Source organism: Drosophila santomea, chromosome 3L (assembly GCF_016746245.2).
Source record: "Drosophila santomea strain STO CAGO 1482 chromosome 3L, Prin_Dsan_1.1, whole genome shotgun sequence".
NCBI classification, from domain to species: domain Eukaryota; kingdom Metazoa; phylum Arthropoda; class Insecta; order Diptera; family Drosophilidae; genus Drosophila; species Drosophila santomea.
Window position 1 is genome coordinate 13,320,740 of NC_053018.2, and position 27,712 is coordinate 13,348,451.

General features: G+C 41.9%; 2 protein-coding genes across 2 annotated transcripts; both read right to left on the minus strand.

Moving 5' to 3' along the window:
• Positions 1–16,051: 16,051 nt before the first annotated feature.
• On the minus strand, positions 16,052–16,870 carry LOC120448744 (ATP synthase subunit b, mitochondrial). Its single transcript, XM_039630923.2, has 3 exons — positions 16,714–16,870; positions 16,315–16,643; positions 16,052–16,222 (listed from the first exon to the last, which is right to left on the minus strand). The coding sequence occupies exons 1-3, from the start codon at positions 16,727–16,729 to the stop codon at positions 16,109–16,111; spliced, it is 459 nt and encodes a 152-aa protein (XP_039486857.1). The 5' UTR covers positions 16,730–16,870; the 3' UTR covers positions 16,052–16,108.
• Positions 16,871–18,103: 1,233 nt separating this feature from the next.
• Positions 18,104–19,434, minus strand: LOC120448742 (fumarylacetoacetate hydrolase domain-containing protein 2A). Its single transcript, XM_039630921.2, has one exon. It carries the CDS (start codon positions 19,268–19,270, stop codon positions 18,254–18,256), a length of 1,017 nt encoding a protein of 338 aa, XP_039486855.1. The 5' UTR covers positions 19,271–19,434; the 3' UTR covers positions 18,104–18,253.
• Between the last annotated feature and the right edge of the window lie 8,278 nt (positions 19,435–27,712).

A 27,712-nucleotide genomic window follows, 5' to 3' on the forward strand; every position in this document is an offset into this window, starting at 1 on the left:
TGGCTGGGGAAACTTCTCGCGATCATTTCATGGAATTTAATCTTTACGTGCTTTCCTTCTCTGTTGAGGTGTTAGTTGCTAAAGCTACTTTAAGGCAAGTTCCTAAGGCTATTACCCGAAACGATCGTAAAGATCGGGCTCAGACAAAGCTTACCAAATCAATAACAATTTTTCACAACTTCTCTGCTCTTTGCAGCCAAATAACAAATTTCCCCCTTTGTTAAAGCAAACAAAGGAGTTGAAGAATGATATTTATGTTGTCGTTTATGTTAAAACCACAAATGGGAAATGGAAAAAGACGAGCGCCTAACATGCGTGTAAATTATAATGCGAATCAAGCAAAGTGACTGAGAATTTGGCCGCCGAGCGTAAATTAAATAATTCCTTTGTTGGCACCCATGCGGCATTTGCATAAGACCCATAAAAGACGAAGTTCTGTCAGCGGGAGCCCGAATGAAATCCAGAGACCCAACCTTAGACATTCTGACGACCTATTGAACCCAATGGTCGGGTTGAGTGAAAGACCAGCTCAGGGCTGCTTAAATTTCATTAGCTGCAGGAAGACAAGCCGAGCCCATTGGAAATGCTAATGAAGGAGTGTCTTTGGGTAGCCAACTGCTACCTGGTCACCTGCCAAATGCAAGGCAACACTTTTGTCACTTTCCGCCGGCCGACAAAGAGTTCTCCAGCCGGTCAGGATTCAGATCGAAATGCACACGCATCCGTAATGAGTTTGGCCCGGGGCCAACCAAGTCAGTACTACTTTGATTTCGAATTAAATGTTAATAGGTTCAACTCTTTGGCACTCTTTACTCGATTGTTTGGCCCAGGCCAGGACGGCTTTGGCTTTGGCTTTCCCTCGAGGGCGGAAATGTGGCCACCATTTAAATGCTAAACAGGCGGGCGGAGGGCACCACTCTGTCTCCGAATGTTACGAGTTTATACTCGTAAAATCGCCTAAATTATTCGTTTCCCTGAAATGTGCACTCTATGGTTTCCGGCTTTCTAGCGGATGACATAAACCCATATAGATAAGAGCTATGACAATCGAAGATCTCTTTCTCGACTGACCAAATATTTGTGCCGCATCTTGGATTTCATTGAAAGTTTTCATTTCATGCATTTGATTTGTTGGAGCTGTAAAGATCATTTTGTGCTGGGTAAACAAACAGTCGTTAAATTGAAATCAAATCGGGAGCTTGCCACAGAAATCTGACATCCAAGGAAGTTGAGATACAGTCTAAAAACTGTTGTAAAGAGACGTTAAGTCGAACAACCCATAGAGGCCTCTTAAATGTTGGTTGTAAATAGTCCAAATTCAATACACGAAGCATTATCATTTATTTATTAATTCTTTAGGGCTTAGAGCAACTTAGAATGTAAAATCACCGTTGCATGCCTAAGTAATTACAGCCTCCTTAGACATTCCATTGCTAAGAATCAGTGGCTATAATTCTTAACCTTTCCGCAAAACTACTTAACCTTGCAGTCCAGTCTAGGTCAACGAATTCCCTTGGTTATGATGGATCTAAGACAACACCGACTGCCCCAATCCTAACTGGACTGTTCTGCATGCCAATCCAAATGGTCTGCAATTTTTTCACCAAGTCGAGCGGCTAATCACTGTTCTCGGGAGGCGAATCCAACTCCAATTACATTTAAATGCCATGAAATGGTATTTGATTTGGTTTATTTCGTCTTGTTTGTGCGCAACCCATAATTACCAACAATTGTCAGTTGGCCGGGTACTTCTCACCGGCGATTATATGGGCAAAGGGGCAGTGAAATGGATGCGTGCTGGAAAATTATACCCATGCCCCATTAGAGCACCAAAATCCAAAGTTTAGACTCGGTTTGGTGGCATTTGAAGGAATTCAAAGTCAAATGACATTTGTCACGCAAGCCATCAACCTTTTTCTCTTTCAACTCAAATGCAGACGAGGCCGATTAACTTTGATTTGGTATTGAACTTCTTGCGAGAAGGTGGGCTTAATTATATGTCCAAGGACCTAAGGACCCTGCCTCGTTGATTTTAATAACTTTTGGCCGTTGCGCAAAAACTCCCAGGCCAAAAGCGAAAAGTTCAAAGTTTCTGAGCTGCGTTTTATGCTCCTGGGCTCAAGGTAAATTTTCATTCTTTTTGCATTCTTTTTTTTATTCATTTCGGCGGTTTTAGCTCATTAATCACAGGGCACAAAGAAGCGCCAGGTCTCTAGGATTGGAACTTTCTGAACCAAAAAGAAGGCAAATATCGGAGCTGCCGGAGGAAGTCGTCGTCGCCAGCATTCAAGTCTAACAAATCAACGTGCAATTTGCTCATTGAACTATGATCGCTTCGTCGCCATTGAGAAGTAAAAAATTCAAGTTGAAAGTATTTTTCCTACTTTTTTTTTTTAAGCGGAGTGTGGGTGGGCGTGGCTTGCCAAACTTGATGACATAAAACTTCTGCTAGTGCTGCGTAAAGTTCGCTTTTGCTGGCAAACTTTTGCGTGATTTATAACGCACGCAGGACTCAAGGGAAGAGCCGTCGAAGTGAAAAGCCGACCGGGTGTGAGCTACAGAGCTACGGGCACCAAAGACACGTTTTCAATAAACTTTTCGCCTAGACATATTCATATTTTATGCATAAATTCACACAAACGACATTCGAAATGGCCAAAGAAAGCTGCAATTGAAAAGGGAACTTCGCCAAAGCGCCGAGTGTCAGACAATTAGCGATCAAAGTGGTCAGAAGGGCCATTTTACACTGTCTATGAATAAGTGCAAAAGTTTCAAAGTTAGCGTAAGAATTGAGCTGTTATAGAGTCTATTAATTGCAAATTTCTTTCTATTAAAAATTATATAATTTCAGTTTTAAGAGTTTTCTAACTCACATGCAAGTCAGCAGATGACTTTGGGCAAAGTTCATATGAGGTCATTGTTCACTACGTATGTATGTTTATACCGCAGAATCTTATCAACCTTTTCCCATCGCGGTTGAAACCAATTCTGATAGGGGTACAACTGCAAGAAGTCGATACATGGCCAGGGCTAACGGCGCCCTTAATTCGCAGCCACACACGCCTTAGACAAACAAAAGACCCTTTTTTGTTCCCGGTGCTGGCTCAAAAATCAGTTTCCACCTGCATCCTTTCGGGGAATATCGACCGGCAACAGTATCTGAGTGCAGTATCTTGAACCTTTTCGGGCGATGAGGCAGGTATAAAACGCGTGCTCCTCGCCTGCCTCGATTAGCATTTGAAATCATTAGCCGGGCTCGGTGCTGGACTGGTTTTTTCGTTTTTGGTTTTGGGATCTGAGTACTGGGTATACTGGGATACTCCGTTTTGAGCCTGGTTTTGGTTTAGTTCTGGTTCTGGTTGGCAAGGTGCATTCTGTACATTCGGCATTATGGAACCGCAGTCGTGGTCGACCGACCAACATCATCATCGCTCACATCGTGGCATTTATCTGGCAGTGTGCATCTTCTTTTCATTCTGTTCGGTTCTTCGCACTCGCCCGTTTTTGGTTTGGTTTTAGCTGAAAGCCAGCGGCGTCAAATTTGTAAATGCACCTGGATTTTCTCGTTTGTTCCTGCCTTTGTCTGGCCTTCTTCTTTTCTGGGCCCAGACAGTCCAGACAACGGGCCGATATTTGCTTTTTTGCTATATGTTTGTGGGCATTAGTCTGCCCCGTCTCTCTCTGGTTGGAAATCCTTTGACATTGCAGCCGTTCGTCGGGGATCATCATCCATCAAAAATGATTGCCGAAAGATGCGTTTCTTGTGATTTGAATTTCAGTATCAGGCACTCAATTAGTTTAATTGCACTCCATGCAGCTTGTCCATCTCAGCAGGTGAAACTCTATTTGGCATTGGGGTCTATGCTTTTTCTTCATTTTTTGCAAAGGATTCGGGGTTTCTTTGAGTTGTGGGTGGAGTTTGAAGCATTGGATTGTGTGTAATTAGCAGTCCCTTAAAAGTATTTCAATGAGAAAATGGTTTGGGTAGTAATGGTTTTTTTCATTTGTTATACGGGTTTTTAATTTAATGATATGGGCTCGTACTGTAATTAGAAAAATACTTCTAATTTTATCTGACACCTTGATTTTAATGAAAATTAATTTGAGTTTAAAGTATTAAATGCATTTAGAAAATCAATCGATACTTTTTTACTTTTCAAAGCCACGCGGAAATTTTATAGATTAGTCAGTTTTTTTTTTGATTATTTAATTGGATCAAAAATAATAGATTTAATTCCCGAACTTTCTATTCTATCCAAATAGCCTAAAAATTATAACTGCACATGTTTTCTATCGTTTGCTTCCATTTCGATTTTCCAAACTTAATTTGGAAAGCGCATGTTTAACAGCTGATAGTACAACCTGTTCGGTTTATCCAAAATCTCATTAAAAATGTCTCTTGCCAGTGAAAATTAAACTTTTCGTATCGAACCGCTTGCTCGTATTTCAATGATAACGTTTATTAAATATTCTCCACCCAAAAAGAACGCCGATAATGTCAATCGGGCACTCTGCTGCATTTGGGGGCCTATCTACGCGGCCTTATCTAAGCCAAAGTTTCTTTTAATTAAAAGCAAACCCAAAGCAACCCAAAACAAAGCCCCTTGTAGGTCTCTGAGCCAATGACCCGCATGTGTCTTGGCCAGCATCCAAACCAAGTTCAAACCAAGTCGAATCCGAGTCCAAGCCGAGCTGCCGTTGGCAGAGACAAATGCAGCAGTGCACCGACACATTATTCATGCCGTTATCAGCGGAATGGTCGCTGTCTTGGACTCGGATTCGGATTCAGATTCGGACTGGAATTGGAATTGGGAACGCTGCTCTGGACCACGAGAAACACTCGAATGTGGAGGTGAAATATGTTGGCCACGACGCGGCTCAATTCAATACTCAAACTTAAAGTATTCAATATTCTGTGGTAAATTAATACCAATTAAGATATACCAATAAGAGTGCCGAACGCTTTTAAAGCAAATAACATTGAATCCGAGAATATATGTAAGCTGATTGGAGTGTCCCTGGAGTCCCTGATGTCCGGGCTGTTCGTGGTGTTGATGTTTTGAAATTAGAAAACCTTCTTCAATAGATTTAATAACGAACAAGAGTGAGTTTTTGAAGTACTGGCATTTTGAATTAAAAGCATCCACTTCTTCAATCACGACTGAAGTATTACATTAATACAATAATTAATATAATTTGTATATAAACAAATTTCATGAAATCCTACTCACCATAACAAACCACATTTTTCTGAGTGCACTTAGCTTGGCTATTTGCCAGAAGCTGTTGGCCAGGCTATCAGGCTGATATGCTCGCTTGGTGGATATATTTTCCAGCTTGCCACTATTTTGGCAATTTTAATTACGGCAGCGAGGCGGAAGGGCGGGGAAAACACTTTCCCATTCGGCGGAATGCACCTGCACACGTCAGGAGCGCACTTGATAAGGATCAGGATCGGGATCGGGAGGAAATACCTTCACGCATTGTCCTGGGACTGACCCCATAATTTCCGTAATCGCTTGCGTGTGCTCTGGACCTGCATTAAAACCAGTTTTCAGTTTACCTTTTTTAATAACGGACATCAACTTTGGATTTCGAGGCGTTTCTTATCCTTAAAGGTAGCGAGTTCGGGGATCTTTGGCTTACCTGTCGCCTAGCCATCACCATCATCATCATCGTGATACATTGTTCCATTCGGATCTCGACCTTGCATTTCCCCCCACCCAAGAAATGTATTAATTAAAGCAAAATATGACTCTCGAACAGGTTCGTACGTTACGCCGGTCCCTACCTAATTGTATCTCTTTGGAAAATTGTTTCACATAATTGCAGTGATTTCTTCTTTCATTGTTACAATTTCGCTCATTCTGATGAGTGGCTGTCAACTGGGATCTTCTCGAGTTGATTGCCGAGCTGTTAAGTGCCCACGATTAGAAGGTCTAGGCGAAGGTCTGGAGATTGTGCTTAGGCGTAATGTAGGTTTAATGAATTCTCAAGTAAATAAAAATAAACAAGCCCATCATCGGGTTTAAGAGATGTACCAATGTCATTGCTTATTAATGTTTGTTTTACTTTTTCTAGATTATAAATTTGTGAGAAGCAACATAAATTTCGGTTACAAAGAGCTCAAATATTAAATTTGATAATTAGAATTTAAATGTGAAAGCAAAGAAAATCCAACGAAGACTCGTTTATTGCGCAATTAATCAAAACCGGAACGATTAAAAATTATTTGTATAAAGAAAAGAATTCTGAGACTGTTCCTTGGGGAGTATTACCTTCCAGCAGCTTCCTTGCAATTTGTCTCGGCCAACTTCCTGTGTCATCCTCGTCCTAACCACATAAGTCTTCCGCAAAACATTAGATGCGCTTATTAAAACCGTGACACAATGCTACCGGATGGGAATCACCCAGTGACTACTACCTGTGATGGAAAGCGAACCCCGATCGGATGGCTTGGATATACAATTGCATTCCGCAGATGACAGGGCATTCGTTGCTCATTGTTGGCCAATTTCATGACAATTTTTCAGCAGCCATGTCTTCAGGGAATACTTCCGATGCGAGAACACCTAGCTAAGAGCAAAAGTCAGAAATTGTGCATTTGTTTCATATTTACTTGGGCGAGGCAGCTGTGCAATTGGATTTCGTATCGAAGGACCATCAATGTCATGCATACAATTGTGAGCGACACATAGGGAGTCGGGCCAGGATACATATGTGTATGCATTGTTGTCCTAGCCATTGGAAAATCTTGCGACATATCCGCTTCCTTTCGGGCCAAAGGCAATATTTGTCTTTCGAGTGAGTGACACTTTTGGCCAGGACTCTGTGTCGGTGGAATACAAAGGCTAATCCTCATGTTTACGAGGCTATTTACGGGTAGCGCGCCCATGACAATTTTTACAATAACCAAAAGAAAATATTGAATGGGGAGCGGCAAACTGTTTGCTTATCTTCCTGCCGAAAGGAAAACTATTTTGGCAAATTGCTTTAGAATAAAATTTAATTGGGGATTACCGGGCATTGCGACCGGGTAACTCCTCTCCAACGCTTTCGGTATCGGTGTCGTTCTCTGTGTCTCTGGCTCTGTCGCCTGTAATGCCCTGTGTTATCCTGGCCTTAAGGCTACTTAGGGGCCTGTCTCACATATTACCCATATTACGTTAAATGGCTTCTCCACCAGCCAACGGCCAAGAGCCGAGTACAAAGTCTGAAGGCTGCAGCTGGCCGTTTTGGAACATGTGTAATCATCGTACGTGTTGGCAATTGACAATTATTATTACGTAGTTTGTTGCCATTAACAGGATGTGCTGCTGCCGCCGCTGCTGCTCCTGCTGCCCCTCGTCCTTCCTGGTATCCAACTGCCTTGACATTGGCCAGCCGGAATTTATAGAGCTTCCTCGACAACTCGATTGAAACTTGATTGGCGTGGCGTAGGTTGTGGCTGCAATTTGCGCTACGAGCTACAAATTGTCGTACAGCATGATTCTCCATAAGTTAGTGGGTTAACTATGTGTTTTGAATAGTGATATTATGTTCGACATCTGCAGTCTTTAGATTTAATAGCAGGATTGCTTCTCAAAACAAATTGCTAGTTTTTTACGTTTGTATGTAAATTAAATCAAAGAAAATGCATGCACTCTAATTTTATATGATTCTAATTTACAATACACATTATTAAATATACTTCTTCACAATTATAATTATACTAGGTTTATAAATAATAATTTATATATATATTTAATTATTTTAGGTATTTCATCTACCATTGTAATAACAATGTTCTTATCCGCCACCTGAATGTATTTCACAACTAGAGTTCTTAAAAATGTATTCAAGTTTCCCCTACACGTAAACATTAAATTTAATTTAAAGCTGCTTTAAAATCTTCCCACACTGAACTCCACATCTCCTTCAGATCCTTTGCCGATTGCCAGCGAACAAAAAGAAAAAACCCATTTCCTTCCCATGGTATCCTCGCACTAACAAGGATGGCAATTAATCATTGCGTAAAATGTTCAGCGCAAAGTGCGCAAGTACTTCCGACTAACTGCGATTGATTTTTGCGAGCCAAGAAAAGGCGATTTCGGTTCCCACACCTAAGCAGCATCCTGGAAAGCAGCTGCTTTTCATCCTGTGAAAAATTCGCAGTGAAATGAAATTTTAGCAGCGGCAAAAGGCAACAAAATGTGAGAAAGAACAAACCGGGTAGAGGAGCAAAAGGGTGCCAGACGCTGCAGTAAACTTCCGGCTGGCCAAAAATGCAACAGGACCTGGTCCGAAAATGCAGGGAGATCCAGGACTCGTCGACTGGACAGGACAGTGGCGAACAGGTCCGTGGTCCGGGGTCTGGAGGTCCGAACTCCTCGCTGGCTGGTCCTTCTTTTCTGCTTTTGTTTGTTTATTGCCACGCCAGGGCATGCCATACAATGTCCTTCCGGTCATTTATTAACGTCAATGAAATGCTATTGCCTGCCCTCGCTCACTCTTCGCTGCAGTTGAGATTTTACTGCTCTGATTTGCTTTGCTTTTTGGCCGGGACGCTCGAGTTGGCAACGATTTGTCGCCGAGTCAACACAACTCAGTCGAAGGTTGCGACGCGTCCTTCCTGCTTCCGCTCCTGCTCCTGCTTCTGCTTCTGCTCCTGCCCGCATATATCCTTGATGCACTCATAAAGCCAAAATATTGCCAAATAGTAAATTCCGCCCTTCGATGGGAGGAGAATCCACTGCAAGTTACGTGTCACTGCACAGGGAAAAATATACAATATTTCTACAATCTACTATACGAGTATATATCTATGTATATCCTACTATTGTAACATTATGGCTTAAATCTAGACAAATTTTTATTGCATTACTACTGAATACTAACAAATAGGTTTATAAAAGGTTAAATATAATTTAAATAATTTCTTTACTATTATCTAATTAAAAGAAGAGATAATACTATTTTTTTTTGTAGTCGCCTAACTTATTCGAATGTAAATATTTAGTATACATTGTGTTAATTTTTCCTGTGTTGCAATAGAGTTTGATGGTGCATAAAGTTGGGACTGCAGGTAAACCATCCGACTACTTACCATAATTCTGATTGATTCTCCCGGAGATTTTCACAAAAGTTGTCTCAGCCTCCAGGCTTCCAGCTACCGTCTTACTGGCTTATAGCTTTTGGGACCAGTTCAAGACCCTCATAATTTATATTTAATGATCTTCAGCTAGTCTAGCCCTAACTCTAATTGACATTTAAACTGTCTACTCAGCCTGAGTGATATGATAAGCTGATTGATGTGCCCTCTGGATGGACGAACTCTCAAAGAAGAGGAATTAGAGGTATTTTATTAATTGATGATGGCATTCCCAGTACCATTTCTCCCGATGACAACATTTGCTGCAGGTCAGGCATTCATCCAGACAGCAACCCAAAACGCTAAACCCGAAAGGCTTTTAATTTCTGTGTTGTTGAAATCATAAATCAAAAGCGGGGATCGCATTCAGGTGGAGTCCGAACGAGGCAGACAAGTGGCTTAGGCTCCGCATCTCCGATAGCCGAACGAACATTTTGTATCTGGCGGATCGCCTGGCTAATCGGAGGCACACACAAACACACACACACACACACACACAGAAAATTGAGTATCTGGTTGCGTTCGCCGAGCATCGGCATAAATTACACAAATTGCATTTCCATGTCCAGAACTCTGATGGATCATCGCCCGCGTCGCCATCTCGCTGGCCATCGCTGGTCATCGCTGCTCATCAGCATAATCGTTAAAATAACAGCGCAATGCACTTCGATGCTCGATGCTCGATGCTCGATTCTCGTGAGTGGCTACCGCGTTTGGTTTCAAGTGGTCCAATCTGCTACCCCATCTGCTCCCCATGACGACCCATTCCAGTCGTCCATCCATCCAGCCATCCATCCAGCCATCCATCCAACCATCCATCCATCGAAGTCGGTAGTCTATGCCCCAGAGGGATCAGGCTCAAATGGAATAAAAAACACACACCGAAATGTTTGGGGCGCCGCAGCCGATGGCATCTCGCATCCAGTTGGCTTGTTTATTGTGTCGGGGCTGAATTCGGAGGCATGTTTAAACAGCGAAATGAACTTGTGGATAAACACCATTATGGTTATTTGGCATCCACTTTGGGTCGCCGCAACATTCAGCCACCGATGTTTGTCGCCCTACAGGGTATACCGACCACTCCAGCTCCAGCTCCACCTCCACCTCCACCCCATTCCACTATGCCCACTGCATCTTTGTGGGATAATCTCAAGGCGATGTCCATGTTTGAGCTTGATTTAGTTATTTAATGCGGCATTGACATAAGTGCACTTTGCGACTCAAGAGCGCGGCTCAAGATCGGTCTCCCAAGTGATTCCGTGGGCGAATCGCAAGGACAAAGCAAAAATGCACTTCACGACTTGGGACTTGGTTCGATGGCATGGTAATTGACTGAGGAACTCCATGACTTCTATCAGGAGAAAGGAGACTTGCATTTAAATCAACTTGTTTAACTAAGGTATGCAGTTGTACTTTGTAGTATTTTAGAAAATTATTTTGCATTATGCTGAATTATTTTTGTATAGTATTTTAAGTACACTAATGATTCTTCTCTATAAATTCAACATGACAAAGGGAACTAGCATTTAAAATATAATCCAACAATATATCACTAGAAATTTAAGAGCGTAAAGAAAGGGAAAAAATTGTATGAATTTACTTCACTTATATGGAAACGCAGCCGTGTGAAAATTCTTCCAGTCTTTTCTAATAATACTCGATTTTCGTAGAAACTCTAAACGATTTACAGAGCACGTGGGCTAGATATATTATAGCCATAATAAAACAGCGCACTTTTAAGAATGAGATTATCTATTTTCACGTCCTTCGGATGTCACTCAATGAATATATTTATCTGAGCGATACTTCTTAATGGATCACAGAACTCCGCAGGCTATTAGTCCTTTGGACTTTGCCTTACGACTCAATTTCTACTTTATGGACTGTAATTAAGAATATTCAGGGACCTGCTAGGACCTTCAGTTAACCTTGAGGATAAGTTATATGTGTTTATTATCAGCGCACGCCTTGCATTCGCCTTTGGGCTCGATTCTGCGCATGCGCGGCGCGTGGTTTAGCGAAAAACACTCATTATCCTGCAGGACCTCAATTATGACTCAAGGTTGCTGCGCCGCGTGTGTCCCGATGGCATTGTGCAATTGGACCTTGACTTGGCCCGAAGGACAGGCAACCCATTCGGAGTGCCGGCTAATTATGCACAAGGTCCTTGGACTTGGGTCCTGGATCGTGGCTAATGGTCTGTGCATCCTTGGCCGTTCGTGTGTGTCCAGAGCTGACAAAAGTCGCCATTGTTCGACATTAATTGCACTTTTCCAACCGAGTGCGTGTCCTTGCTGTTGGCCCGCTGTCCCGCTGTCCCAGGGATAAGTCAAATTAATGCTCCACTGAAGGACATTGGCCAGAACGTTGTGCATCCTCCGGGAATTGGTGTGAAAACTGACAGCACTTGTGTGTGTGTGTCCCTTGTCACTTCCTGGAATGTCCTTGAGCCATATCGCTCATATTGCTGTGCAAAAAAAAGGGACTGAGTAGCAACAGAACGCAAAAGGGACGAGCGCCTGCTGCGAGTTTATATTAGATAAAAATTTAATTTCGCCTCGGTTCGTGTGTTTTTGTACTGGGTGCTTAGGACTCAACGCATGTCCTTGGTGTGAACTGTCAATAACCGAAGTTGGGAGCATAAAATCCGACACACTCTCCCTGGGTTGTTGTAAAAATGCAATTATGATTGTATTATGGTCGCCTTTGTGTTTTCTCTAAACACTCGTCCTTTGTCCGTTTGTTTGGCATCCTGTACTCCTATATTCCATCCCAGGCAAATCTCCCATTCCAGGACAGGCCCGCATCCACACATACGTTTCTCTATCTGGGCAATCTGGCTGCAGTTTTGCAGTTGTCATCCAACATTCAACGTGCATCCATTCGATACTCAATGCTGGTATATGGCTAATAAATTATCCACCTATTATCCTTGCCAAGCAAATTTCCCCTTTGTCCAAGCGATTGGCTTTGTGTGTGGCTTGTTATCGTGCAAACCTGCATCTTGGATGACTTCTCTGATTGCCCGACTCCAGGTGAGAAAATCACCTTTGCCGCCTTTTAATTGGGAATGGGCAAATGCAGTCGCAATTACTTGGGTGAATCGGTGATCCCTTTAAACTTGTAACGCTGTCATTTATTTGTTGAAAAGCTTTATTTGTACCTTGTTTAAAAAATGTTAACTTATGTCAAACAATACCAGCATTCAAGAGGTTAAATTTCAATCCCTATATACATTGTGTGTTAATAAAGCTTCAATAACCTTTAACAAATTTCGTGTATTTATTTATACAGTAAGTCTTGACATCCTTTTAATTCCGTTCTACTTATCCTTCTGTGCACTATTTGCTACCCTCCCTTGATTACATCGCTACTACACCAATCCTTTTGGTTAACCAGGTTCAATGCAACCGCAAATTCGCCGGGAAACACCTACTAACTTGACCCGCACAATTGCGAGTGCGACAGTTCCGCATTGAATCAACCCTCTAGGCAAACAAAAAACCTCGATACATCGATAGTGAGACTGGGCAAATATACCAGGATATATCACCGTGGTCACCCCTCAACTGTACACAAAGTGTGCGCAAACAAACTCAACCCCTCGGTGCCCTGGAACCCCCAACTTCCTAACTTCCCAACCCCCAAAAACATGAAACCCTCTCGACTGCACTTGAACAGGGTGCAACATATGCAGTTGATGTTTTTTACCAGACTGCAATATTTTATTATTTCCCTTTTTTTGCTTTGCTGCTCTGCTTTGCTTTGTCTTTGTTCCACCCCTCTGGATACAAAAATATCTAAATTATGAACTATGACAAATATTATATTACCAACAGGACGGAAGGGAAAACGCCTCCTTCTGGGTGATTAATCATTGTGGTAAATTGTGAAAAAAAATAAACCAAAATGGGAAGGCCGAGAGAAGAATGACAAAAACGCTGCATTTTGTTGGCCACTTTGTTCAAACTTTTACAGGCGAGCGGGTGAAAATGCAGCCGGGCCTTGAACAATTTATTGCCCTAAGCCGCTTACGGAGTAGTCCTCCTATCGTTGTCACTCCTCTTACCCGTTTTATATGTACTGCAACACTGTATATATAGAGTATTCCCAGATGTCCGTTAAGTAGGCAACTCTCGCTGCCGTCGACACCGCTCAAAGTGGTCACATTAAGTAAGCTTAGGTCTTAACACTATTTTTTCCAACCAGCTCTGCGCATCGAGGGCTTCTCGTGTGAATGATGATGGGGTTGGGCAATTAAAATTGAAATCACTCGCTCAGCTTTACTTTGATTTGTTGACTGGAGTTAATTGCTGATTAAATGGACTTAGTCGCACTCAACTGGTCGCAATGACTCGGTGTTGAATGAACGTTCCGCGGAGTGTTTGATTTTAAGTTGTTTGTGACGCTACTAAGCCCTTAAAAGTGAGTTTATTAAACAAACATAAGTAGAACAAAATTTCAAATGAATTTTACTATTTTAAAAACCTTGTTGCGATGATTAGCATTCACTATATTTCAATTGCAAAACATTGTTTGCCCAAGAGTAGTATTCCCATAGTATTCGAAACCCGACCCATTTCACATTAGTCTCCCAAGTTATTGCTACCCATAAAGACTCTAATCTCTTTGAAGCCGATCCAATTTATGAACAGGAAATGCTGAACAAATCGAAATGGAGCTGGCTCATTTAACGCAACTGTCCAGCTGACATTGCAGGACACTACACCCTCATAAGTTAGCTTGATAATGATCTGTTACTGGAAAATGCCTATAACAGAAATAATTGCAAATGGTTCGAAATTGACAGAGTCAATGCGTTTCGTACTTGATGCACTTGAAAACGAAAGCAAACTGGACTTTTCAGTCTATGCGGGAAACAAAGGGATGCAATTGTCGATGGCGAGTGGAAAAAAAATTGACGCATGCGTTAAGGGGAAATGGGTTTTCCATAACTGCGCAACGGCAGCTGCCACTGTTTGGCACACCCTAAGGAAAATTCCGAATGGAAGGGGGGTGGAAAACCACCCTGATCCCAGCTTAGGGTTATGGTAAGCACCCCAGCATCATCATTATCCTGATCGAACGCAAATGTGTTAATTCTCTCCCTTGCAGAGAGTATTTCTCCCTTCTACAACTCTTATCAATCTGCCACTCGACTCCGAGCTGTATGCCACATTTGTTCACCACATGCCAGCCAGAGAAAGAGCTGTCCTTCCCCTTTTGCAACTTGTAATTTATGCCCCGAAAGCATCCATTATGAAAACATCAACACACATTGTGCAAATCAAGCAATTATCGCAGGAAATATTCTACATAATTATCGGGCGTTAGAGGATTTTCACAGAGCCATAACTTCCCTACAGGATTTTGGGTCATAGAAAAAAGGCACGCGATGGGCTTAGGTTGGTATGTGAAATTTTAATTGTAATGGAGGGAAGCTGCGTGTGCTTAAATCTATTACAGACCACTTAGGCACTTTTAAAAGTTATTCATATCAAGATGGGATAATCAGCAGTCAAGCTGTGAGAAAATGTTGTAGTTAGAAAATTAAAGAGCTTTAATAAAGAAAAGGGCTGTACATATTTGAGTTGTATTTTACTCCACTGCATATAGTTTATTTAGTGAATACCAAATTTAAATCTACAAATAAGCAACATTTAATATTGATATCCATATTCAAATGAAACTTGTTGGTCAAATTGCCACTCTTACAAACTTTTTCAAATTACTTTTTCTGGCAAATACGCATTTTGAGAATTCCATTTCTAAGAATGTCAATTTGCTCATTCGAATGCCCAAAAAGGTGTGATTAATGTCCCCGAAAAAGCGAATAAAAATAAGCAAGAAATTTCCGTTTGATGTTCAACAGACGTCGGCGGTCAAATGTCACAACACCTACGCCAGAAAGTGCAGAGTAAACAAAGCTGGGAACATTTCTCTTTAGGGGCATTCAATTTGGCACCGACAGGAGCTGGCTTTTGTGTATGCAAAATACATGACAGTTAAATGAAAAGAAAATAACATTTTCCCAGCACACAAACACACACACACATGAGTGGGAATCCTGTGCTGATTTTGACAACTTAAGTGTGGAGGAGTCGGGGGTTTGCAACTCGAGGAGTTCCAGCCACAGATCTCGAGCACACGAAACGTGGCCACATTTTTTGTTGGGACTCGTTTGCTTTCCGCTTTTGTGTTTGGTGTGTGGTGTTTTGCTGTGTGTTTATTTAGATTTCGTGCCTGGCAATTGGCTTTGGCCACCCGAGGGTTATCCTTTGCGGATCAAAGTTGAAATTTATACATACAAATGTCACACCTCTCCAGGATTATGTATAACAAAGCAGCTGAAAAAAAAGAGCCCAAAGAGCCCTAAAAACAAAAAGCAAAAAACAAAACAAATTTCTGCATACTTCGGCATTGACTTTGGCCGGGATATGTGTCATATCCACACCGCCAGCATCCGCATCCCCAAATACAAATTGTTAAAAAGATTATGTCGTGCCGGAGGAAAAATAAAGGAAAAAACGAGAGGAAAATGTTGTTTTCTTTTTGCGCTCTTTGGGCATCCTTTCATTGTTGCCGCCTCTTCCTGGTCGGGGATCCCCCCATTTTGTTTGGCAACTGCCTTCAATGCCATGTTTCTCGGCATGTTTTGACTTTGGCTTGTTGCGAGTTGCTTGTGGTGAATATTACGACATGTAACATTTTTTGTGCTTTCATCCCCATGCCGCGTGGAGCTCTGCTCTAAAAAGTGGGCTCCAATGGAAACTCCATGCTTGGAATAAAATGCAACAAGCAAACAAGTTGAGCTATGCAGCACTCCTAATCATACTTCCCTTTTTTTGGTATCTATTGTTAATTCATCAGACTTTTTGAAAATGTTTAATTATATCGTCATATGCTGGAATCAAAATAAGCTTCTCTTACACCCAAATTTTTATTAATTAGTACATGGCAAGTAATAAAATAAATCGACTACTCGCTTTGATCGGCATTGTGCTGGCTAAGATTCTTGTTTCCCTTCGGGGGCGAGATCGATAGGGCTTTGTTCTCAGATCCACGACTTTTTTCGTATTCGGACTCAATTTTCTGTGGGAGAGGATAATGTGATAAATAAAAAAATGGATACTGTATATATATACTGTATATATCTTTGTGACTAAGCACTCCGCTATACTCACAACAATCTCGCCATCAGCCCACTTGGCAATCGCTGGAAGAAGTCTTATCACAGCAAATGTGGTCAGTATGCCGATGGTGATTCCACTGCTATAGTAGCCATCCTCCATGATGCCCAAGGATAAGCCGCTGTGCTCGTGTTTGATGGCACAACAGTCTCCGGAGCAGATGTATGCCAGCAGACCAACGCCCATGGGTCCCTTGACCCAATTCTCGGACAGGAGAACCAAGCGATCCTTTCCGGGATTTCCATGTAAAGGTAGCCTCTTTACTCCTTGGGCGGAATGGGTGGTAGCCGAACGAGATATGGCCACGGTCAAAGGACGTAACGCTATAATATTGTTGCCAAAACAATTGTTATTTAATTGTATTTCAGAACGTTAATCTATTTTTTACTTCACCTGATCTCGAGAACATTTTAAAGAACTTGTTTTAATTAACTGCCGTAAAGTTGTAAGTATATGGATTAAGTATGAATTGAATGATAGTAATTTTGCAAAAATGACAGTAAATGCAAGAGTAACTCTTTTAAATTGTATTTAGTTACTATAACAAATTAATATTTTCCTTTAATTAGCAGAGGCCTTTGTCGTCGACGTTTTCCATGCCAAACTAAACATCAACTTGCAGAAAGAAACTGGCCTAGTTTTTGGCCCAAAAGGAGGGGCAGTGGACTAAGCCCGAAAGATATCCCAAGGATACACACCGCGTACAATGAGAGAGGGTGGCGAAATTTTGTCGCTAAGCAAACGGGAAGAAAATAGAAGTATCCCCGGTACTATGGCTAATTATGTGTATTTTAAGTTTTTGGCCAGCTCACTAGATGGAATAAACGGGCTGAGGAACGGGAATGGGCCCACTTCGCATACAATGCGACAACGTCAGCGATGAGTTGCATAATTAAAAACTTTACATTCTTCTATTTAAGTTGCCGTGCGCAAAGAAAAGATACAAAATTATATACCCCACTCGCTACATTTTCCGCCGATTCCATTTTCCTTTTTGCTAAGCAAATAACTGAATGGGGGAAACGGGGGGGGGGTGGTGAAAAGTTGGCTTAGAGGGAAAACATCTTTAAGTTGGCCAAGGCAAATAATGGCGAACGGAGGCTGGGCGGAGGCCACAAAGGACCTTTTAACGCTGCTGCAGAGCACAAATGCAGGAAACAGGATATTGGATCATTTAGCATTAAGGCGGCGTCGCCTACCGACCCAGTCACACCCCTCGTCCTGTTTCGTCCTGTTTCAATGCGAAACAAGTTAAGCGCAGCGCGAACAATAAAAAGGGAGCAGGCTTCTGGGATCCAAGGACTCGAGCAGCCGGAGCAGGAGCAGGGGCATTGGCATTGGCGTTGGAAAAAGGACACGGACGGAACGCGTTACGCTTTAATAACTTGCCGCAGGATTAAGTCCTGTGCAATGCGATGATAATGCGCCGTGGCTTTCGCAGCGGGGATTCCCCATTCCATTCCATTCCTCACCCGTCTGTAGGCTCCTTGTTTGCGGCTTGTGACTCTTTGAGGATAATGTTGATTATGCTTGGGCGTATCATAAAAGTGTAGCCATCACCCAATCTTTGTGGCCGCCCCCTTCCTGCAAGCCATCGGGCAAAACAAATTATATTACAAAATGATTTTCCCGCCACCACATCACTCCCGCGTTGCATATTAGGATCCTGTCAGTGGCTTCCTTCTGACATGGTTATCTGGGTTCATCCTTGGCTTGGCATCGGCACAAATTTATTGGCCAACAATGAAGATGGCAGAATTTGCGGCGAATTCGGGGACATATGTGATTTTTCTTCGAGTTGTATCGACTTTATTCATTGAACTAGCATTGAAGTCTGGTGAAAAACAACAATGGGATTTTTGTATAACCCACACATTACTTAGCAGTAGTTGACTTTGGTTTTCAGATTCTGTTCTTGATTTTCTGTTCTTGATTAAGAATAAGAATTAACGACTTTATTGCACATTTTGCCCAAATTTTGAATTTCGCTCTCAATTAGATCGCCGGGCTTCAAAAAGCACGACGGATGGCGGAAGGCACCCGATCCGGCGGGTGTTCCCGTGAGTATGATGTCGCCCGGACAGAGAGTTAGGTACTGAGATAGGCGGTGAATAAGGAAGTCGATCTTGAATATCATATTCCGGGTGCTGCCCGTCTGGCGCTCCTCGCCATTGATGCTTGTCTTGATCCACAGATTGTTTATGTCTGGCACATGGCACCTGTGCACAATTGTCGGTCCCAATGGCAGAAAAGTATCCATTGAGTGACCGCCCAGTGGAGCATTCCAGTCCCTAGCCACGATGTCCTGGACCACCATGAATCCAAATACGTGATTCAGAGCCTCTTTGGCAGACACTTCACGGCACTTCTTGCCCATAACCACGGCCAACTGGCAGCCATAGTCAATGTGTTTGGCCAAACTATGCGCCCTAATGTTGTCCATGGCTCCGGTTATCGAGGAGGCGAACTTAACGTGAAAACTGGGTTCCCTTGGAATGGAGATGTGCTGCTCATCGCAGTTGTCCACATAGTTGCAATCCACGCCGATGATCTTGCCGGGGGAATCGATGGGTGGCAACAGGCGCAGATCAACTGCGTCCACATCCTCGATCTTCATGAATTGCACACTGTCCAGCAGGCTGACCATGCAGTACCTTTGCTGGATGAAGTCCATCATGTTGGGGGCGGCGCAGGTCATGCTCGATAGCTCCACCATCTTGTTGCCATCCTCGGAGACCATGCCCAATCGCTTCACTTGCTCATTGGCACGGCGGTACTGCATGAATCTGCACTTGGGCAGCACTTGTTCACTTTGTTTGATGGCCACCAGTGCGGCGGTTGGGTGATTCGTCTGGAGCTGGCGGAAAATGTGGTTCTTGAGATGCCTTTCCGGACGTGGAAGACACCACTTGGGAAAAAAGTTGCGTAGGAGGTGCATAAAGGCAGACATCTTTTCATCTGTCTTGACAATTCAGTTGTTGGTATAATTTTGAGAAGTCTTTTGGAAAATTTTGCCCTTTCCTCTAATTAAATATAAAATAGCTAACTTAAGAACTTGTTGTAGAAAACATTTAAGTGTACCTGGCTTGCTGAATTATTTCCACACAATGAAGTTTTACTTAATTGTACGGCAGCCTACTAATATTTCATGTTATATAAATTGGAATTATACATAAAATGTCTATGTACGAGGGTCGTTTGATAAGTCCGTGACTTTTTGAATAAAATATATTTTTTTCGTCAAAGAAGCGTTTTATTTCTCAACATAATCTCCTTTTAGCTCTATACATTTAGTCCAGCGTTTTTCCAATTTTTTTATTCCTTCCAAATAATAGGTTTTCTCAAGGCCCTCAAAATAGTCGTTTGTTTCTGTGATGACCTCTTCATTTGACCCGAATCTCTTACCGCCGAGCCATTTCTTCATGTTTGGAAACAAAAAATAGTCACAGGGGGCTAAATCTGGAGAATATGCTGGATGGGGTAGCAGTTCGTAGCCCAATTTATGAAATTTTGCCATGCTGACTACACACGTGTGCACCCGTGCATTGTCCTGATGGAACAGCACTTTTTTTTTCGCCAAATGCGGTCGTTTCTGCTTCAAATCAATATCGAATCTGTCCAAAAGCTCTGAATAATATTCGCCGGTGATCGTTTTACCCTTTTCAAGGTAATCGATGTGAATGATACCTTGTGCATCCCAAAAAACTGTGGCCATGACCTTGTTGGCCGACAGACCCGACAGACGACAGAATTTTACAGTCAGCTGTTAATCGATAACTGCTGACAGGAGCAGTGTTGTATTTAGAGCAGGTGCGCGGCAAATACAAAAAGTCACGGACTTATCAAACGACCCTCGTACAAAGAGATGTATCATATATATTTTATATATTAATATGTATAATATTATTTAACACATGCTTAAGGCGTTATTAAATCATAGTTTATTATATTTAGTGTTCAAATAGTGTGTCTATTCAAATGCCAAATGGTACATAGAACATAAAAGTCGAATATACACAACGTTCTCAAATTCAAACGACACATTCTTAAAGTGCGAAGACGCCAACTCCAAATGTCATCAACGCATCATGCAAATAACAAACATACATGTTCGTGGATCTGGATCCGTGTGAGCTTATTATTTCTTTTATTTACATAATGTATCCATCCCAGGCCTCGTTTTCCTCTTGTGTGCAATTTACATGACACGCTAACAAATTTCCCAGTGCTGATCATCTTGGGGGCGGGGGGGGGTTTATGTCTGTGTGCTTTGTCTTATTTGTTTTTATACGCCAAACATTTGGCGGCTTTTATGCGAGGAGGAGGTCATGAGGTTTGATTGGCCTGGTGTAGTTCAGATTGGGGTGTTCATGGCTCTGCTTGATGGGCAAACCATAAAATTAGTGGAGAGGCGGAAGGCATCATTCTTGGGGCACAAAAATGGGGGAAAGATGTGTTTATTAATGGCTTAAGGGCTACTGGGGGACTTCTTGGTTTGTGTGGCGCCACATCTAAACTCCTTCGAAATGGAGTTTGCAGGTAGAAAGGAAGCATTATCTTTTAAAATTAAGGTAACACAAAGTTATATGCTTTGTAACAAAATTTGAATGTTTTTTAGTAGCAACAGAAAATTCCGTAGATCTAGATAGTAGAAGTAATGGTTAACCAATATCTCTCGCAATTCTTACCTCATCTGCAAACTAGATAGGCAAACACCGGGCCTAAGTGGAAAATTGAATTTAAATAAATACTTATCGGGTGTGTATTTTCCTTTCTCGGCTTTAATAATGCCGTCACATCGGTAAGCGAAAACAAAAACAGGATTTATCCATTGTGCCTGGCAATTGGATTAGGTCGGGAGTACTTTCATCAGGGGTGAATGCCGCACGCTCCACTGAATTCAGTTGTCCGGATTGAAAATGCAACTGCAACTGAAAGTGGAACTGGAACTGGAATGCCAGTGTAGCCTTGAGAGTATCCTGCCAGGATGCATGCGGCAATTGTCCTGGTCTATCTCCTCCATCGAGGCTAGTATCTCCATCTGTATCGCTTACATGTCTGTCTACTTGACAAGGTCCTTGTTAGCTTGTTTAGTTGGTTTCTCTGAGTGTGTGTGTGTTTGTGTGTGTACGGGTTTGATTATTTGCCAGGATAACATCAACACACCGAGTTGAGGTTTACAGCTGCCCGGGACAATGATTGTGGTTGTGCCTGCGCCTTGATCCTTGTTTTCATTGCGTTTTGATTGGATTTTTGTACGTCCTTCTGTTGCCTCAATTAAGCCGCATTCGTGCCGCCCTCCGCCCCCCCTCCCCAGTTCCCCGGCATCCTTCCGTTTCGCTGCTCCTGGCTTGTTTTGATATTTTATTGCCGTCGCAATGTTTGTTTATTTTTGACGCCGCCATCAAACTGCAGTGCGGCATGGCCACCTCCTCCTCCTCCTCGTTCTCCTCCTTGATCCCCACCCCCCCCATTTTTCTTTTGGGGTGGACCTTTTGTGCGGCTGTCAATATGTCAATTTTCCTGCCACTCTGGCTGCTGCTCCTTTTCATGCTTTCTATGACACAAATTAAGTTCGCATTGTCGTCGTGAGTTTTGCGTTTCGCATTCATGTTCTGCCTCGATTTGATTTCATTTTGATGTACACTCGTTCGCCATCGCCATCGCCTTCAATATTCGATTTATATATATTTTTATTTTGGGCCGATCGGTGGTGGATATTCGTGGCTCTGCGTTCGGTGCGTTTGCGGCAACATTATATTTTTATTAAATGCAATCAGCAATTTTCGTCCTTTTGTGTCCCTTTGATGGCTTTGATGGCCTCACAGCTTGATTACAATTGTTTAGGCAATTAAACTCATATGCTTGATTTTCGTTTCCGATTTTTCTGTAATTTCCGAAGGGTTTTTCTTTTTTTTCGCGATTGCTTTGTGCGGGCTCTATATGTTCGACTATGGGGGTACAGTTTTTCCAACAAATAAAAAGTAATATTATACGTACATATTCGGTGGTATTCAAACCCAGTTTATAGCGCGTAAATTTAAATTATTATTTATAGATATTTAATTTATATAATAATTTTCAAACTTAATTTCAGCTAAATGGATTACTTTTTTTATTCACCTACATCACCATATACTTAAAGCATATCATAAAATAAGCGTCAGTGAAGGTTCTGGCTTATGAATTATATTAAATGATTCGATTAATATGATTTTTTATTGAATAATTCCATGAAAATCTACACTATTTTATATTAAATTATTAAAACATGCCGGTCTTAACTAATTATTTTTTCTGTATCAAAATATGTATATAGAACTTTTGTATCAGTGCAGTTGTACAAAAATTCTTAAGCCAAGCCTTTAAATTTACTGTATTTACTAGATTTTTATAGGGGCCTAGTTCAGCATCAGATGGGTTCAGTTTTATTTTGTTTGTTGCTTGTAACAACTGCCTGGCAAATTTGCAAATTGAAAGCATTTAATTGCAAATTGTTTTATTTTTTGGAGCGATGCGCTGGCAACAAAAACCGCCAACGAGCGAGTGCATTAAAATCAAGAAGTATTCGGCAGATTGGCGCGACTTAAACGGCGGTACGATCATAAATCTTTGAGAGCATTGGGAGCTATGTGGTTTTCCTGAGGATTGAGGATGCAATCGAGCGGCGGGGGAAACTGGCCACAATTTCCGTTTTCCGGTTGCAGCAAAGGCAGCAGCGCCTGCAGCTCAGATTCACTTTTTGCGCACAGCCAACAAATGCAACAACAAGGCGAAACATTTTGCGGTTTCTGGGGTGCATATCCCCCTTTTATAGCCCCACACCCCAACATCGCCATCGAGCTACCACAACGCATGCATAAATTATTATTTCCTCGACTCGCCCGCCACTTGCTGCCAAATGTTGCAGCAACATTTCTTGTTGGCCGCGCTCACTCGTTGCAGCGTTTTGCATACGACTTTGCAAGGAAGTTGGGCATGTGGAGTATGTGATTGCAGTGGCGAGATAGTCAAGAGTTGGGAGAGTTCTTGAAATAGGGCGAAATAGAGAAGATTTCTTGCAAGGAAATCAAAAATCTATAAGCAAGTGTCTTACAACGATAAGAGTAATACAAAATAACTAATTTACTATACATCCATTATTGAATATACATTTCTTGGTTAATTTATATAACATTGGCCATTTAAATGCTTATGCGTAGTATTTTCTAAAATAATGACTAAAAAATGGTTGGGAAGAAGACGATGAATAAAAGCTCTTAAAGAGGTGATTAAGTTAGCTTGAAGTTAGAGTGTTAATCTAGTTCGGATACTTGTCCGCGAAAAACTTTATCTCTGTCCGATTCACTCTTCCTGTAGTCCCCGTTCTGCGTTTTCTCATCGGTACGTCATTGCTTCGCCTGCGAATGACATTTGGAAGTGGTTTGGTTGTCCCAGTTACCGCCCCCCGTTACCCCCCCTTACCACCCTTACCCTGCCACCCACCGCCCCTTTTAGCGCTGCAAGTGCCACGCCCACGCTGGCAACCCTTGGGAGAGGGCGCGTATAAAAAAAAATGAACACAAACATATTTGAGCGCTTTTGTTTTGCATTTTTATTACACACACACACACCCACTGACTCACATAAACAAAAATTCGTTTTGTGGTTTTTATCACGCACAGACAACACAGAGCAACTTCCTCCACAACAGATCCCTCCTCATAATACATATAGACCACACCATACCCATCCCACCCTCACCGCTCAACCCATCGAGCAAACTGCTTTAATTGGAGTCGATGGTGTTATTTATATAAATGTTTGCCATTTCTCTTCGTTCGCCCAGTTTGCATTTCATTTTTTTGGCAGTTTAAATTGTAGGCGTCATGTGATATATTGGCCATCGGTCCTCGGGCTTTTGGCTTGGACTTTTGGCCCTCGATTCCAGAACTCGAGTACCAGCTACTCTGGTGACCTTGTTCTGCATGTTATTTTCCCTTTTTACTGCTTTTTGTTGTTTGGCCGAAAGTGCTTTATGTGATGTTTAAAGTTGAAAATATGGCTGGCAGGACATTAAAGTGTGTTTACGATGTGGTGACCCATATAAGTGTGATATTCTTATCCCAGCCGCTTTCAGAATTTGCCGATAGCAATGTGGGCTGTTAAGTGCTCACTTACTGAGAAAAAAAGACCCTGAATATGCATTTATACAAAGCTAAGTAATTATATTTCGTAAGTAGGGAAAATTGTTGTTAAAAAAATAATGAAAGGCTGGACTTTTTCCTATAAATTCTCAAATATATTTTCACGATAAATCAAATGCTTCATTAACAAAAAACGTGTTAGCTAATCCACCACCTGTCCAGGCATAACCAATTCTAGTTTCCTTCCTCCAACCGCTGATCCGCCAGAGGATTGCCTGCAATGACCTCCAAGGAGGCTGGCTCAAAGTCAAGGGCACCTGGGGCAGAAGAGTCTCCCATGTGCTCCTGGACCCATTAGCTGAGCTCCCATGAAGGAGAAACGCAGGAGAAGCCAGCCATAAAACCGTGAAATCATATACAAAGTGCATTTAACGCCCCACATCAAAAAGAAAAAACTCGACTAGAGGAAAAAACATTTTGGTTTTAATTAAAGAATAGAAACGAATGTGAACGAAGTGTGTGGGGAACATATTTTAATTTAATGTTAGCTGGAGACCCAGTAAGTACTTCCGTTTACAGCTAGACGTGCCACACACATGTGTGTGGGTCTCCAATGTCATTGCCACAAACAACGGCAACAAATTCTCGACTCAATTTCAGAAAATGATTTAACGACTCCGTTTGGGCATGAAATTGCAAGGAAGTGCCGGGCGTACATGATGCTCCCCCCAATCCCAAGTCCTTAGGCTTATTTCGAGACGAGTGTTTTAAATGGGGAGCTACAAAATAAAAAAAAGACGAAAAGAAAAGAAGAAAATTAAGCGAATGTCCTAGGTCCTAGGACAAAAGCCATTCAGCAGCGGCAGGAACTTTATCACTAAGTGGGAAAATCTGTTGGATTTTTTAAGTGCTTCATATATGAAAGTCGGTGGGGTAAAGAGGAAGACTGTGCTCTATTGTCCTGCGACAAACTCCCCTGGTTTCAAGTTCGTGTTGTCTAGGGACGACCCGTTCTTCGCTTTGTATCCCGCTTTGTTTCGCTGTTTTCAAGGTGTGCTAAGGAGGCGTAAGCACCAAACATTTTCATTTACTTTGCGTTTTTAATCACGGTTAAAGGATATGTCAGACAACCGCTCGTTATTATATAGACGAGCTGGCTCTGGCCCAGTCGGTCCTGCCTGTCTGGCAGGATGTCAACGCAAATTCAAGTGAAATGATGCACAAGACAGTGGCAGCAAAGCGAAAACGATGAGGAAATAGGAAGGAGGACAACAGCAGCAGTAGAAAAAAAAAAGGATTGCTACCGGATGAATGCACTTCATTTGAAGTAGAAGAAAAGGAATGCAGCTCTCATTGTTAGTCAGTGCTACGAGGAATACAAGGATATCCCAGGAGCGTTCACCGAGGGCAGCGCCCAAGTCAAGCCCAAAAGGATTAGAACGAGGGGTGTGTGCTGCAGTTGATTTTTCGCATCCATCTTCGATGATCATGTTTTGGCATATTTGTGGCTTTGACTCAAAAGGGTCGAGGCATTATCTCTTCCTCAGGGAGTGAAGTTTCCGCGAAACGTCTGGCTTTGGAATTTAAGGTGTATTCTCAAAGTCAGACAGTAGGAAATAGTTTACCATGAAATCGTTGATATTCATTAGTTGCTATGGCTAAAGGGGCTTTAAGAAAGTTTGAGGAAATAATGATTATGGTTCTATTTACTTCTTTATATCGAACATTAATATTTCAAAGGTTAAATTTTTCTGAACTGCAAAATTTCTGACACATGCTTCGTTCAAAATTTGATTGATGTGAATCTTACAGCTCATTTACCTTTAATGTTTAGGTAGGATATATCAAAATACCATTACTCACAGCGATATTTATGTATTTTTGGATATGCCAAGACTATGGTAGTTGTATTAGATCTTTAACTCTATGCCACCCATCTTTCAAGAAAGCCAAACTTACCCACATCTTTCGGGTGTCTAAAGAAGACATCCAAATCATATTCCACATCTTTAGATAGATCACCTTTGATAGAAACAGTCTTTTGTTCTCTCTCTCTCGATACTGATCGTTCGAATGAAAAAAGGATGGCAAAGGGTTAAGCGGCTTAAGGGTGTGTGCCCGTATGCATGATCCTGATGATGTTTTGTCATATCTGGTGACTGGCAGTCAAAGGTTAGCCAAACGGAGAACAATGCCCAGAATATTCGGTGGAAAACCACAGAATAGCGGTACCTAAACATTTTCCGGCTTCCAGCTGTTTTCCACGGCGGTGATGAAGTTGTTCGCTCGCCTCAAAGAACTTTTTGAAGAAGCCGCTGCGGCACAGTCATTAATTTCTGGCTGGCAGGAGTGAACTTTCAACAACTTGTTGTCGCCGTTGGTCAGGGTCGCACCTATGAGCTCTCTTCGTTTCTATTCCCAGAGAAGTAACATTTTTGCCCCCATCTCTATGCATTTATATCTAATTAAAACAGGTGTTTTAATTATTGCCGCAATTTAATTTCCGTCGGTGTTCGTAAGTCCATGTTGTACTTTTTCCAAACGTTTGTTTTTCCTTCGCCTCATAAACGCTCTGGCCACTTGGCACATTTTACGAGCTAGAAGAACCATTAAAAACTGTTGCACTTTCCTCACCCAAGTTGCTCATTAGGAGCAGTTCCAGCCATGCCGTGCTCTAGATATGATTAATTTTGTTTTCTGTTTATTAGACTCGTAAAAATGGCAACAGAGGTGGAGGGCCTACCGCTCTTTATTACTTTGTTTAACAGTTTTTATTGCAATTATCTGAAGGAACTTTTTGTATTCCTATTGTGTTAATTAGAAGCTGATATGCTTTTTAAAATATTGTAGTCTTGCCAAGATGCCGTATAGTTACAAGATAATTTAAACTTTTGTATGTGATTTGTGTTTTTTTAGTTGCGTGAACGTGAAAGACCAGTGAGTGTTAAGTGGCTTGAATTTAATCATCTATAAAAATTCCTTACTCAGCTCCACTTAATAGGGAAATGAAATATTTGATCCCATTTAATAATTACACTCCATTATATCACCTTTCCTGTTGACATAACCATCTCCACCCGAACTTCCCCGCGCATCGAACCCTTTTCCTAACCCACTATTATCGTTATGGAAATAAACTTTTTGTAGAGCAGAAAATTCCACACGTAATTACATTGTCAGGGGGAGTGTGCGAGAGTTCAATCAGTTGTTATTTTTTCTGGTCCTAATCAATTTTTGAAGACATAACAGACGAAAAACCAACACTT